This window comes from Symphalangus syndactylus, chromosome 21, assembly GCF_028878055.3.
Source record: "Symphalangus syndactylus isolate Jambi chromosome 21, NHGRI_mSymSyn1-v2.1_pri, whole genome shotgun sequence".
In the NCBI taxonomy this organism is placed as follows: Eukaryota; Metazoa; Chordata; class Mammalia; order Primates; family Hylobatidae; genus Symphalangus; species Symphalangus syndactylus.
This window is the reverse complement of record NC_072443.2, coordinates 32329322-32344422: the sequence shown is the minus strand read 5'-3', so window position 1 is coordinate 32344422 and position 15101 is coordinate 32329322. Positions and strand designations below refer to the sequence as shown.

Sequence of the window (15101 nt, the reverse complement as noted above, 5' to 3'; positions counted from 1 at the left end):
TCTATTGTTTAATAGAATCATGGAAAGCAAGCTAGCAAAATCTCCAAACAAAGGGACTGTGAGCAAGGGATGCTGAAGTTGTATTTACTTTTTTATTAGCATATAGTGTCTTCTGAAGAGAGGTCTACAGATCTTGGTGTAACTTGTTTAATTGACAATTTGTTAATTCTGTTTTTTTCCCAAGAGAAAAAGATTATTACATGGTGACATCAAAGATATTAGAGAGATGACTCTTAAGGGCCTTCTGTGACTCTCATATGGTGGTCAATGTGGTATGGGAATTTGGGGGTCACAGAACATGGCTTCTAGGACCAGTTGTGTAAACTTGAGTAAGATTCTTAATTTCTCCATAGTTTACTTTCTTCATGTCTAAAGTGAAGCCTTTATGATCCATTCTCTCTAAATCATGACTTCAAAAATTACTGTGAAAGATCTCAAGCAAATAAAAAATACAGAAAATACCATAATGCATACTCATGGAGCCATGATGAAGATATATCAATTCTTAACATTATTATTATTAATTTTTTATTTTTGTAGAAACAGCATCTACCTATGTTGCCCAGGCTGGTCTCAAACTCCGGGGCTCAACAATACTCTTGCCTCAGCCTCCCAAAGTGCTGAGATTATAGGCATGGGCCATGGCACCCAGCCAACTCTTAACATTTTTTTTTCTGTAATTGCTAACAACATTTAAAAAAATTAACATATATAGTTGAAGCCCCCATATAGTTCTGCTGTAATCCAAGTCTTACCTTTTCCTTCTCAGATCCTGAGTTTGTGTTTCTCATTCCATGTTTTATATATGTCATATAAAAGTATGTTTTCATACCTTTACTTATTTGATATGCAGATATCCTTAAAATGTGACATGATTTTACATGTGCTTAGTCTTCATGTAAATAATATTTTGTATATATTGTCCTGAAGTTTGTCTTTTATATTCAGTATTATTCTTTGAAATATATCAATGTTAATGAATCTAGGGCTAGATTATTGATTTTTAACTGCTGTATAGTATTCCATTATATAAGTATATCATAATTTATTTATCAATTTTCCAGCTAAAGTAAATTTGTTATTTTCTTTTTTTTTTTTTTTGCTACTAACTTCTGCAGTGACATTTTTGTAAATGTCTCCCCATTCATATACATAAGAGTTTCTTGAGGGCATCATTACTCAAAATACTCCATTTTCTGATAACAATTTGTGGATAGCAGCTGGTCTGAGGCACACACTTTGAGTGGCACTTCTCTGGGGCATGAATTAGTAACAGGTTTTAGGTCACACACAACTGCAACTTTGCAAGATGTTGCCAAATTGCTTTCTAATATACCATACTCTCCACTAGCAATGTATAAGAGACCACTTGTCCCATGTTCTCACCCACTGGTGGTATATCAGCCTTTAAAAACTTTTGCCAAATGTCTTCATATTTCTGACTTCGGGGAAAGCTATCATTTCCCTTTAAAGAATGATGTTTTCTGTAGTTTTTTTTTTTTTTGTAGAAATGACTTATTATATGAAGGACATTCCTTCTATTTTATTTTGTTAAGCATTTTTATCAGGAAATTATTTAATCATTTATCTGCATCTATTGAAACAATCACATGGTTTCTCTGAATTAATCTATAAATGTGTGGAAATATATTAACAGATTTTTAAAAATGTTAAACTTACTTTGGTTAAGAAATATTTTCATACGTTGATGGGTTTGATCGTAATATCACCATGAGATTTTTGCATCAATATTCATGAATAAGATTGGCCTGTAATTTTCTTTTCATCTGCTATGTTATCTGAATTTGAATCAAGGTTATCTTAACCTCATAAAACAGTTGAAGAATGTTTTCTCTCTTCAAAACATGAACCAGTTTATAACTCATCTTTGAATCTTTGGTAGACATTGCCAATAAAATCATCTGGATTTGGTGTTTCTTTTGTGATAGGTTTTATGTTTTGATTCAATTTATTTATTGGTTACATGTCTAATGAGATATTTTCTTCTTGAATTAGTACAGGAAAGCTTTCTTTTATTAAAAAAGAAATTTTACATTTCTTTTGAATTTTTCAATTTGATCGATTTTTATTTTATTTTATTTATATTTATATTTTATTTTATTTTATTTTATTTTATTTTATTTTATTTTATTTTATTTTTTTCTTGAGATGGAGTCTCTCTCTGTCGCCCAGGCTGGAGTGCAGTGGCATGATATCAGGTCACTGCAACCTCTGCCTCCCTGGTTCAAGTGATTCTTGTGCCTCAGCCTCCTGAGTAGCTGGGATTACAGGCCTGTGCCTCCACACCTGGCTAAATGTTGTATTTTTAGTAGAGATAAGGTTTCACCATTTTGGCCAGGCTGGTCTCAAACTCTTGGCCTCAAGTGATCTGCCTGCCTTGGCCTCCCAAAGCGTTGGGATTACAGGCATGAGCCACTGTACCTGGCCTTATTATTTTTAAATCTCTACTGTATCTATAATTCTATTCCTAGAGCAAAATCCTAAATTATTTATATTTCTAGAGTATTATCATTCCTAGTATTGTTTTCTTGTGCCTTCTCTCCTTTTCCTTGACCATTCATGCCACATCTTTATTTAGTCTATTTAATAAATCACTTAAACTTTTTTCTAGATCACTAATTTCTGATCTTACCTTTATTCTTTCTTTTCTTCTACTTCCTTTGTGTTTATTTTTTTCTTTTTCTAACTTTATTCAGTTATCATTGACAAAAATTGTATATATGGTGTATAATCTGATGTTTTGATATACGTAGGTATTGTGAAATGATTACCACAATCAAACCGATTAATCATCACCTTACAAAGTTATCTTTTGTGTGTGTGATGAGAGCATTTAAGGTCTACTCTCTTAGCAAATTTCCAGTATACAATACAGTATTAGTAACTATGGTTACCATACTGTATATTAGATCCTCAGAACTTACTCATCCTGCGTAACTGAAACGTTGTGTCCTTTGAGCAACATCTCCTCATTTTCCCCATGCCCTGGCTGCTGGTAACCACCATTCCACTCTCTACTTCTGTGAGTTTGACTTTCTTAATATCCCACATATGAGTGAGACCATGCTGTATTTGTCTTTAAGTGCCTGGCTTATTATACTTAGCATAATGTCCTCTAGGTTAACCCATGTTGTCACAAATGACAGTGTTTTCTTTTTTAAGGTTGAATAATATTTCATTGTATATTTATGCCACATTTTCTTTATTTGTCAATGAACACTTAGGTTGATTCCATATCTTGACTATTGCGAATAATAGCACAATGAACATGGTAGTGCAGATATGTCTTCAAAATTCTAATTTCATTAGTATTTTGAAATATTAATGGGATCGATAGATCCTATGGTAGTTCCATTTTTAATTTTTTGAGGAGCCGTCATACTGTTTTCCATCATGGCTGTACCAATTTACATTCCCATCAACAGTGTACAAGGGTTCCCTTTTTCCACATACTTGCCAACCCTTATCTTTTGTCTTTATTAATAGCCATTCTAACAGGTGTGAGGTGATATCTCATTGTGGTTTTGATTTGTATTTCCCTGATAATTAGTGATGTTGAACATTTTTTCATATATTATTGGCCATTTGTAGTCTTTTGAGAAATGTCTATCAGGTCATTGCTGATTTTTAATGGGGTTGTTTTCATGCTATGGAGTTGAATTCCTTATATATTTTGAATATTACCCCTTTATTGCATGTATAGTTTACAAATATTTTCTCCCATTCCATAGGTTGTCTTCTCCTTGTTTATAGTTTCTTTTGCTGTGCAGAAGCTTTTTAGTTTGATGTAATCCCATTGTCTGCTTTTGCTTGTGTTGCCTTTGGTTTTGGGGTCACATTAAAAAAAATTGCCAAAACCAATGTCAAGAAACTTTTTCTCCAAGTGTTCTTCTGGTAATTTTACAGTTTCAGATCTTACATTTAAGTCTTTAGTTTGTTTTGAGTTCATATTTGTATGTGGTGTGAGATGAGGATCCACTTCCTCTTCTGCAGGTGGATATCTAATTTACTAACCCCATTTATTGAAAAGACTGTCCTTTCCATACTGTGTGTTTTTGGCAACTTTATTGAAGATCAATTAACCATAAATGCATAGATTGATTTCTGGGTTCTCTGATCTGTTCCATTGGACTATATGTTTGTTTTTCTGCTAATACCATGCTGTTTTGATTGCTATAGTTTGTAGCATATTTTGAAATTAGGTAATGTGATTCTTCCACCTTTGTTTCTGTTGTCTTGGATATTTGAGGTCTTTTGTGGTTCCATATAAATTTTAGGAATTTTTTCCTAGTTTTGTAAAAAATGCCATTGGAATTTTAAAAGGGTTTGCATTGAATCTGTAGATAACTTTGGGGACTATGGACTTTTAACCAAAAATATTCTGTGTTCTTCCAATTCATGAACACAAGATATTTTTGCATTTGTTTGTGTCTTCAATTTCTTTTATCAATGTTTTGTAGTTTTCAACATGCAGATCTTTTACCTCCTTGGTAAGATTTATTCCTATCTATTTTAGTTTATTTTTGATACTATTATGAATTGAGTTCTTTTTTGGATAGTCCATTGTTAGTATATAGAAATGTTACTAATTTTTTATGTTGATTTTTTTTATTCTGCAACTTTACAAATGTGTTAATTCTATTTTTTTTGGTGGTTTTTAGGGCTTTCTACATGAGATAGTTTAACTTCTTTGTTTCTAATTTGAATGGCTTTTGTTTCCTCTTTTTGCTAATTACTCTGGTTAGGACTTTCACTACTATACTGAAAAAAACTATTGAGAGTGAGCATTCTTGTCTTGTTCCTGACCTTAGAGGAAAAGCTTTCAGTTTTTCACCATTAAGTATGATGTTAGCTGTGGGCTTGTCATATATGGCCTTTATTATGTTGCAGTACCTTCCTTGTATACCTATATTGTTGAAAATTTTTATGATGGATGAATGGATGGATGTTAAATCTTATCTTGTCAAATATAAAAATATTTATATCATCTTGATGAATTGACCCATTTGTCATTATGTAATAACTTTTTTTATCTCTTATTACAGTTTTTGACTTACATATATTTTGTCTGATGTAACTATAGGTATCCCTGCTCTTTTTCAATTTCCATTTGCATGGCATACCTTTTTCCATTTCTCACTTTCAACCTGTGTATATTCTCAAAGCTAAAGTATATCTCTTGTTGGCAGCATATAGTTGGGTTTGGTTTTTCTATTCATTCAGCCACTCTGTCTTTTGATTGGTGAACTTATTTCATTTATATTTAAAGTAATTATTAATAGATACAGACTTACTACTGCCATTTTGTTAATTGTTTTACGACTTTTTAAAAAAATTGTTTGTTTCTTTCTGTCTTCCTTTGTGATGTGATAATATTTTGTAATGCTAGGTATTCCTTTCTCTTTATCTTCTCTATATTTACTAGAAGTTTTTCTTTGTGGTTACCATGAGGCTTACATAAAACATCTTGTAGTTACATGTTTATCTTAAGCTGACAACATCTTATTTTAAGCTGGCAATAGTTTAATTTAAACTACATATAAAAACTCTTCATTTTAACTTATCTTGTCCCCACATTTTACGTTATTTATGTCACAATTTAATATTTTTTAATATTGTATATCTATTAATCAGTTATTATAGCTATATTTTAAATAATTTTGTACATTAACTAATTTTAGAGTTAAAGGTGATTTATGCAGCATTATTACAGTATTATTCTGAATTTGACTATATTCTTATCTTTTCAGTGAGTTTTACATTTTTATATATTTTTGTGTGGTTAGTTAGCATCCTTTTGTTTCAATTTGAAGAACACCCTTTAGCATTTCTTGTAAGGCAAGTAGTGATGATAAACTCCCACAGCTTTTATTTGTGTGGCAGTCTGTATCTCTCCATTTCTGAAAGGCAGCCTTGCTGGATACAGTATTTCTGGTTGGTGGTTTTTAGTTGTTTTTTTCTTTTAGCACTTTGATTATACCATACCACTCTCTTCTGGTCTGCAAGGTTTTTGCTGAGAAATCTGCTCATAGTCTCATGAGGGTTTCATTATATGTGACAGGTTAACTTTTGTTTTGCTGCATTCAAAATTCTCTCTTTGACTTTTGAGAATTTCATTATAATGTGCATTGGTGAAGATCTCTTTATATTTGATCTGCTTGGGGTTCTTTGGGCTTAATGAATCTAGTTGTTCGTTTTCCTCTCCAGATTTAAAAGTTTTCTGTCATTGTTTCTTTAAATAAGCTTTCTGTTTCTCTTTCTCTGCTCCTTCTGTGACTCCCATAATGTGTATATTGGTAAGCTTGCTGGTGTCCTATAAGTGCTGTAGGCATTCTTCATTCTTTTCATTTGTTTCTCCTTTTTGTTCCTCTAAATGAGTAATTTCAAGTGACCTGTCTTTGAGCTCACTGATTCTTCTCCTTGATTGCATTTATACTTTCCATGGAATTTTTCAGTCCAGTCATTGTGTTCTTCAATTCCAGAATGTCTATGTGGTTCTTTTTTATGGTTTTTATTTCCTTGTTGAACTTCTCCTTTTGTTCATGTATTATTTTTCTCACTTTGTTTAGTTGCTCTCCTGTAGCTCACTAAGTTTTTTTTTAAGATCATTGTTTTGAATTCTTTGTGAGCATTTCATAGATATCCATTTAGGGTGGGTTTTTAGGGATTTTTTTCATTCTTTTTATCCTGTTGTGTGTTCCTGATTCTTCGTGTTTATTATAGCTTTGCATAAATGTCTGTACATTTGAAGAAAGAGCAGCCCCCCCTCCTCCATGTTTATGGACTGGCTTTGAATGGGCAAGATCTTCACCAGACATCTTGGCTAGAGATTTTAGGCCTTTGTCCCTAACTACTCCAGGTGTCCAGTTTGTTTGTATATTTGTTTCAGAAGCCTGTAATTTCTTGCTTTCTCCAGTTGTTACTTTGTAGATCTCCATTTTTTAGGGGTGGTTACTGGTGCTTTGTTTTGTTCCTTTGGTGGTGCCATTTTTTTTGATTATTCATGATCCTTGTAGCCTTACATTAGTGTTTGTGCATTTGAAGTAGTACATCTTTTGGTCTTTATAGGCTGGCTTCAACAGGAAAACCTCTTCAGCAGTAAGCTTGGTCAGAGATTCTTGGCAGACCAGCTGGCAGTGTCCACTGGCAGGATTGCTGCTGGAGTCTTGGGGCATGATGGCCTGGTGGCAGTTTCAGTGCACATTCAGGCCCAGTTTCTGGGTCCATAGAGATTAGCCTGGAGGCTGTATACACTAGATCTTAGATCCACATGGGTAGGCCTTTGTGTCTAAGTCCATGGTAGTGAGGGTATGTCTGGATCCTGGGGCCATGAGAGTCAGTCTGTGGTTAGGATCTACTGGACCACCCTTATTGACTGGGTTCATGGGGATAAGTCTGCGGCCTGGGTCTGTGGGGACTGGACTGATTATTGGGATGGTCCTGGAATCTGGGTCATTGGGGGTAGGCTTGCAGTCTGGGGCTGCATGTCTGGACTGGCACTGGGGCAGGCCTGGAACCTGAGGTTGTAAGGGCCATCCTGGAGTCTGGAGCTGTGGGGGTTTATTCTTTTCTCAATTCACTAGTTTTTTTTTTCCAAGTATTTCTAATAACCTGCTTAATTTTTCCACTGAGTATTTGATTTCAACTGCTATATTTTTTAGTTTTAGACATTTTATTTGGTCTTCTTTCAAATCTGTGTGTCCTTTTATCATAGTGGTTCATTGTTTCTAAAGTTCTTTCGTTTATACCTTTAATAATTTTTAACATAATTATTTGATAGTCTCTATCAGATAGTGCAATTATCTGAAAATCTTGGGGGTTTCATCAAACTTTTTATTATATGCGCTCAACTTCATTTTCCTGTATATGTTTTGTAACTTTGGACTGTAAGCCCTCTTCAGGAGTCCTTATGTAGGAGAACTTCTGGTGCTTGGGTTTAAGGTATTTTTTTTTCAATGTAATTTTGCATTTTCCTACCCCAAGGGTCGAAAACGTATTTATTATCAGAGTAAAAAAATCATTGTGCTAATTTCTTGGATATTTGTGTATCATTCAGGCAGTAAAATTTAGACCTTAAATACTTCAGTGGTACTGGATCATAAAAAAAAATCTGAAGTAGGATTTGTCTTCACTCACACCAAATCAGATGTGCTTTAATTTGATATCTCTCTTTGCTGGTAGGTGGATTTTTCAGTCCTCCTTTTTATTAAGGGTAAGATTCTTTGAAGGTTTCTGCCTTGCCTTTTTATCCATGTGAATATGAAAATACAAACTCTTACAATACCAACACCTGTTTCCTCCTTCCGTAAAGATGGCCAAGCTATGCATGCATTCACTTATTGTTCAAGTTTTTGGTGCCTTCTATATGTCTTACTCTCTTTAGGTTCAGCTCTCATTCAAAGAATGTTTGTGGTAGGAACATTTTTAGGATATCTAGTCCATAATACTGCTAACCCCAGATATCCCTTGGAGAGTTTTTGCCAGTATCAAGTGAAAGTCCAGATATAAAAGTGCTTTGAAGACTAATAAGAATTTTTTATGACTCCTAAAAAGATGTGTTTATTGAAGATCTTAATTTGGGAACAAATTCTTCTATAGTCAGGGCTAACTTGCCAATCTTTTTTCTTTCTTGATTTAGGGATGCACTTATTTTGATCCAGTGCAACGTAAGAGCTTTCATGGCTGTGAAGAACTGGCCCTGGATGAGGCTCTTCTTCAAGATCAAGCCTCTTGTTAAATCTTCAGAAGTAGGAGAAGAAATAGCTGGACTGAAGGAAAAGTGTGCCCAATTACAGAAAGCCTTGGAGAAATCAGAGTTTCAGAGGGAGGAACTGAAAGCAAAGCAAGTATCCCTCACTCAGGAAAAAAATGACCTGATTCTTCAGCTTCAGGCTGTGAGTAGCCCCACCATTTGTTCTTTAAATCGAGTTTTTAATTAGACTCCCTTGTTAAGCAGGCAGTGTTGACACAGAAAAAAAAATAGATGTATGTGTTTTTCAAATACCAAAGGATTTTATAAAACCAAAGACAATGAAAACAAAGAGATACCCTGTTTCATAGTGAAGTGATTTAATTGGCAAGGTGTCTTTTAAAAAGGGACAAATTATCAGATGGTTTTTACTGTATAATAACACATCATGGAGGCCAGGAAGCTCTGGGTCTTAATTTAGTTTGTATGTAGCCCATGACCCATTAGCAAATCAGCAGACAGGATTTTAGTAGGTCCCAAGAAAAGCTTGACTGAGATCTTCAGGAATGTTGCAGTGTGCTTCTAGTCAGATATCCTGATTTTGGTCTCCCTACTTCCCCTTCCTAGGTCCAAATCAACATTACTAATGAGTTGAGTTTTTAAAACAGTTCTTAACCTTGGCTTTGTATCAAATTTATTTGTGAAATATTAAAAAAATAAAAATAAAGATGCCTAGCCTCCACTCTCAGATATTTTGATTAAGCAGACTCTGTGTGGGTCCAAATAATCTCTATGGGTGACTCTGATATCCAGTCCGGATTAAGAACCATTGTCTTTAAAAAAGCATCATGTCGCTTCCTGGGTGAGCAACCCTCAGATCATATAATACACACATTTTTAGACTCCAAACCCCCGGTTTTGGCATTCAAGTCTCTGTCTACAGTATGATGCTAACATGTCATTACTCACTCTCTTTCATGTTACTCTCCTCTAGCCCCCTGGACTACTGTGATCCTGAAATAGCCCAAAGGGCCAGGATGAAATTTTAACCACCTTTATAATACTTTCCTCTCTACTTAGCACAGTGTTAAGTTGAAAAATGCTGCATTCAAATATAATTTTTCTTGCTTTTTAAATAAGAAACAACAGTTTTTCTTATTTTTAAACTTTACAAAAAAACAGAGACAATTTAGTGCTTTCAGACTGACACAAGTTATTCTTTTATTATTATTACTTTTTAATATTTTGGAGCTGTATTATCTACCAGCATGCCAATAGGCTGTATTTTATGTAAGACTTTACACCCAAACCCCCATTTCGGATACATATTTAACATAGCAGTGATTCTACAACTTCAGTGTATACCAGTCCTACCTGGTATGCTTATTAAAAATACAAATTCCTGGGCCCCATTTCAAAGCTACTGTAAGACACTGTAAGAATCACAATTTGTAAAATATTTTGGCTTAGGCAAGAGATAACTTTAGTTGAGACCTGGCCTCCCAGTGTCGATCATTCTTCCTACTGATGGAAACTAGCCAGTGCTACCTGGGGTGATGCAGGAGATAGAAATGGACCCAGCTTGTGTAGGGCATGGTAGACAAAAGCTTGAGATCCATGTCAAAGATCATCGTAGGGAGCATGGGAAACACATGGAAGCAAACTCTAGAGCAAACCCAAGAAGGCTGAGATGAGTTCAGATTGTACCTGTGATTAAGAAGTTGACAGTGCTATCATTATATATTACTATGTATGATATCTATTTATAATTGTTTATTTTAAGGGAGAAAGCTAAACACAAAAGAATAAAAAAAAAGAAATATTTCGAAATCCTTCTTTGCTTAGTCAAAATTCCACCAGAACTGAGTGACCCCATTCCAATTAACATTGTGAGTACGTCAGAAAGCTGCCATTGGGGAAAGAATCTTCCTACTGCTAAACTGCCACACCATTGCTCAGTCAGCCCCCAAATCCTGCTGTCATGTTTAATGAAGAGATCAATGATGGTCGATTGGACTGTCCTCTTTGTTCAGTGATGGTGACAGGTCTTGTATACAGGCTGAATGGAATGCAGCAAAAACTGTTCTGCTTGTCAACCTGGGGTGAACTAAGATAAAATGTCCCCGTTATTTCCCATACATTGGAAGCTTCTCTGATTTGCATTGACCCTTCCTAAATGTCCTGATATTTCTTTCTATTTAGCCCCTGTTCTGGGGTTTTCAGTGAAGTTGTACATTTATTATTCTCTACCTCTCTCCATCTGTGCCTCTTTGAGCCCTGTTTGCTGGGTAGGCAGCCATTCTCCAGCCAGGAGCTACTCAGAGGCCAATAGCCTGGATTTTTACCTCCCCCCAGCCCCCCACTCTTCATCTAATTAGCAGACACAAGTTAAGTGAGGCAAATGGATCATTAATACATTGCCCAAACTGGCACATTGTGAAGGATAGATGAGGTCTCGAGATGGAAGATGAAAATGTGTGTAAAGTTATATTACAGCAAGACCTGCAACAATTAAGAACTTGCTTATGAAGAAGAGGTTTTATTTAGCCTCTAAAGAAGACAGATTAGAGGGGTTTAAAGTTATGAAAGGTGCTCTGTAGTAAAAAGCCTCTTTACTTTTTACTTGACCCATAACACAGGAACAATGGGTCACCCAATAAGCTGGAGGCAGTGCCTGTGAAAGGATAAAGGAAAGAGTACCACATGCTCTTTGTGTAACTTCGTGCTGGCAGAATCATTGAGGCAAAAATTTTAGTTGGAAATAACAGCGAACTCTAGTTAGTGACTTGCAAATGACCTTATGAATTCCAAATTTAGCCTATGAATTTAAAAAACATATAACTCAGCTCAATTTATTAGAAGAGATGTATATTAAACACGTACATCCGTGCACTTATAACAGTTATAGTGCAATATTCTGAGGGAACTCTGCTTTCTTAAAAGATGATTTTCTGAGCAGTTATCAACCTCAAACTCTGTGCCCACATGGATGTTTCCAGAAGCTGTGGTTTAAGCAGCACATCACTGATTTTTGGAGGCATGCTAGCTCCTTTAGGCCACCAGGATTCTATTAAGTGCTTTAGAAGAAGTAATCTAATCTACTGAATTGGCTTGAGAGATTGAAAGCACCTCCAAACACAAGCAACTTCTCCACTTCTCAATGATTGGATCAGGGACCTGGGAATATTATTGCAGCTGTTTAGGAAAGGTAGGTGAAAGTGCTGGGCACAGGGCAGGCAATTATCTCTTTGCTATGTGTTAAGCAGCATTTTCGCCTAGCTGATAAATTACTTCCAGCTGTTGGCAACAATTTTCTCCTCATCATGGCAGGAGCAAGAGACACTGGCAAATGTTGAAGAGCAGTGCGAGTGGCTGATTAAATCCAAGATCCAGCTGGAGGCCAGAGTAAAGGAGCTGTCGGAGAGGGTGGAGGAAGAAGAGGAGATAAATTCTGAGCTGACTGCCCGGGGGCGGAAACTCGAAGATGAATGTTCTGAGTTGAAGAAAGAAATCGATGACCTGGAAACAATGTTGGTGAAGTCAGAGAAGGAGAAGCATACTACAGAGCACAAGGTACTTTTTCCATAGTGTTAGTTAAGAAGGCCTAGCAGCCAGAACTCCACTCTCAAATCAGGTTTTGGTATCTGACTTGTTCTATTCAAGTTAATTAACACAGTGGCCTGCAACTTTGCAGCATTGAGAGTCAGAACTGGCACAAAATATAGAGTCTGATAAACTATGCTGTCCCAATTCAGATTTCCAATTTGAGCTTATGGAACCTTATTTAATCTCCCAAATGAAACATTTTCATTTGTTCCAATCCTGTTGCATCTGAACTCTATAATAGAGTAAAATGGTTTCATCGGGCCTGTAAGAACCCTTTTTTTTTGGAAGGAGAGTGAGCATGATATGGTTTGCTAAAAGATAATTTGGGATGTGCCTGAGTCCCCAGTTGTGTCATTGATTTGGAGTTTGACCTTGAAGATGTCACTTTAATTCTAGTTAAGGGCTTTCATGTTTTGTTTTGGCTGAGAGTTTGTTTGAGGGTTTTAACTTACGCATCTGTGTGTGGATTGAGGACAATGAGGAGTCCGCATCAAGCCTCTGATACACAATCTCCAAAGTGACACCGTAATTTTGGCAGGCTATTAAATAGCGCTCTTATTTTTATTGATTCCCTTTCATAAAAAGCACATGGGCCTGATACAGTCAACTTCCATGTTTGCATATTTTATCAGCTGGAACCCTTCTTTAACTACCACTTTCTTGGGATACTGAGGCACAACACAATCAGTACATGCTATGACTCCTCAAAAGAAATCGCAATTGCTTTTAGTGTTGTTACTGTTATATAATAATGTGAATTAAATTGGCCATCCAATTTAGTTCATATTAATAATGTTAATTATTTACCCATATTAATGTTTAAACAGAATACTCCATTTCCTGACCATGACAGATAACAGATCATTTTTGTGGGAGAAAAACTAAATTTAGCTTTAGAAAGTGTATCAGGAATTTGGCTAAATACAGCTCTTCGTGACATTGGATACCTCATGCGTAGTTTTGGACGACAAAAGAGAGATGACCCTCAGTGTTATGCCCAACTTTCCAGCAGTGGCTTTAATGAAGCTGTCATCTTCTTCCCACAGGTCAAGAACCTGACTGAGGAAGTAGAGTTTCTAAATGAGGATATCAGCAAACTTAACAGAGCAGCCAAGGCTGTGCAGGAGGCCCATCAGCAGACCCTGGATGACCTTCACATGGAGGAGGAGAAGCTCAGCAGCCTGAGCAAAGCAAATCTGAAGCTGGAACAGCAAATCGATGAGGTCAGTAGCAGTGTATCTGGTTAGTTAGCTATCTGTCTACATATATACATAACTCTAGTTTTTACTTCATTAATTTATCTTGACAGTTTCAGGAAAACCTAGTAGCATAGTTTGTTTTCCTGATTATTGAGAATAAAAGGGTTCTTTTTCTTATATGCAAAACCATGATAGTATAAGAGAGGTCTCTGCATATAATCTGTCGGTTTTTAAATGCAATTTTCATTCAACCCTGGGCAATGGGAAAAGAACATTAAGATGAATGGTAAAGGGTTATCACTCTAGGTGACTGGCTTTTCCCCATATGTCCCACAGAACCTGGTATTTTGCCCCATAGATATGCTGGTACTCTATTTGACACTGGTGTTGAAGGATTAGTTTTAAAGGCCATGTGTGTTTCCAGTGGTGTGCTGAGATTTATTTATGATTGAAAGATATGTGAGCCACAAGCTGTGTTCTACCTACACTATTAGAAAATACTTCTAAGATTCTAGAGATGATGCCCCTGTTTTGCCTTTTAAGTGCCCTGTGAAATAAAGCTGTTTCACACCAGTTTCAATGTATGGGTTCATAATTCTTCCTTTTTCCCAGCCCAGCTGACATAGTGTATGCATTTATGCTCACAGTAGTCCCCAAAGTGTAGCCTTTATAAAATTGTTGACAAGGGTGGTTAGGTTTTTTTTCTTCTTCTTATCTGCTGCTCTTTCTTCCTGCCTCTATATAAATTTCTTCTATTACCTATTCGTTGTGTTACATTTCTTCCTATTTCCACTAATTACATATCTCACAAAGCCTCAGCATAAGGATTTTTAGGTGTTTATATGTGTGCTTGTATATGCACATCACACACACCCACCCACACACCCATCCACACACTTATTCTCTCCTGGTGTCTTAGTCCATTCAGGCTGCTATAATAAAATACCATAAACTGGGTGGCAAATAAATAGCAGTTTATTTCCTACAGTTCTGGAGGCTGGAAAGTCCATGATCAAAGTACCAGCAGAGTTGGTGTCTAGTGAGAACTCATTTCCTGGTTTATGGAGAGTGACTTCTCCCTGTGTCCTCACATCACAGAAGGAACAAGGGAGCTCTCCAGGGTCTCTTTTATAAGGACTAATTCCATTCATGGGGGCTCCACCTTCATGACCTCATCACTTCCTAAAGGGCCCACCTCCCAACACCATCATCACACTGGGGATTAGGATTTCAATGTATGAATTTGGAATCCTTTCCAGAATTTCTCCCTCCCTCCCAATTTGAATTTCATCTCTTTGGCTGGTTACAGAGGATATCTTCCATTGTTTTAAAGTAAACGTATCAGTAAATAAAAAGCCATATTGTGACTGTTACCTAGCTTGCTGGAAAATTAACCTCTATATAATTCCTGGCAATACTAATCCATACAAAACTGGAATGTTCTGATGGGGAACATTTAGTGAGGAACCAGAATATGACATAATGTTATGAACTAGAAGAGGGTATCAAGGTGGTGACGGGGCTTGGAAACCATGCCATGTGAGAATGTGTTTGAATGGGCCAGTGATGCCTAGGGGTTCTTCCAA

The 15101-nt window shown here is 36.1% G+C and overlaps 1 protein-coding gene across 6 annotated transcripts in view; it reads left to right on the top strand.

Moving 5' to 3' along the window:
• Window positions 1-15101, top strand: part of MYH15 (myosin heavy chain 15) — a 172999-nt gene that overhangs the window by 92690 nt on the left and 65208 nt on the right. For all 6 annotated transcript variants that reach the window (XM_055259984.2, XM_055259985.2, XM_055259983.2 and 3 more), the window contains 3 exons: window positions 8660-8915; window positions 12041-12283; window positions 13363-13539. In XM_055259984.2, the coding sequence (XP_055115959.1) occupies window positions 8660-8915; window positions 12041-12283; window positions 13363-13539 (676 nt within the window). The remainder of the gene's footprint in view (window positions 1-8659; window positions 8916-12040; window positions 12284-13362; window positions 13540-15101) is intronic.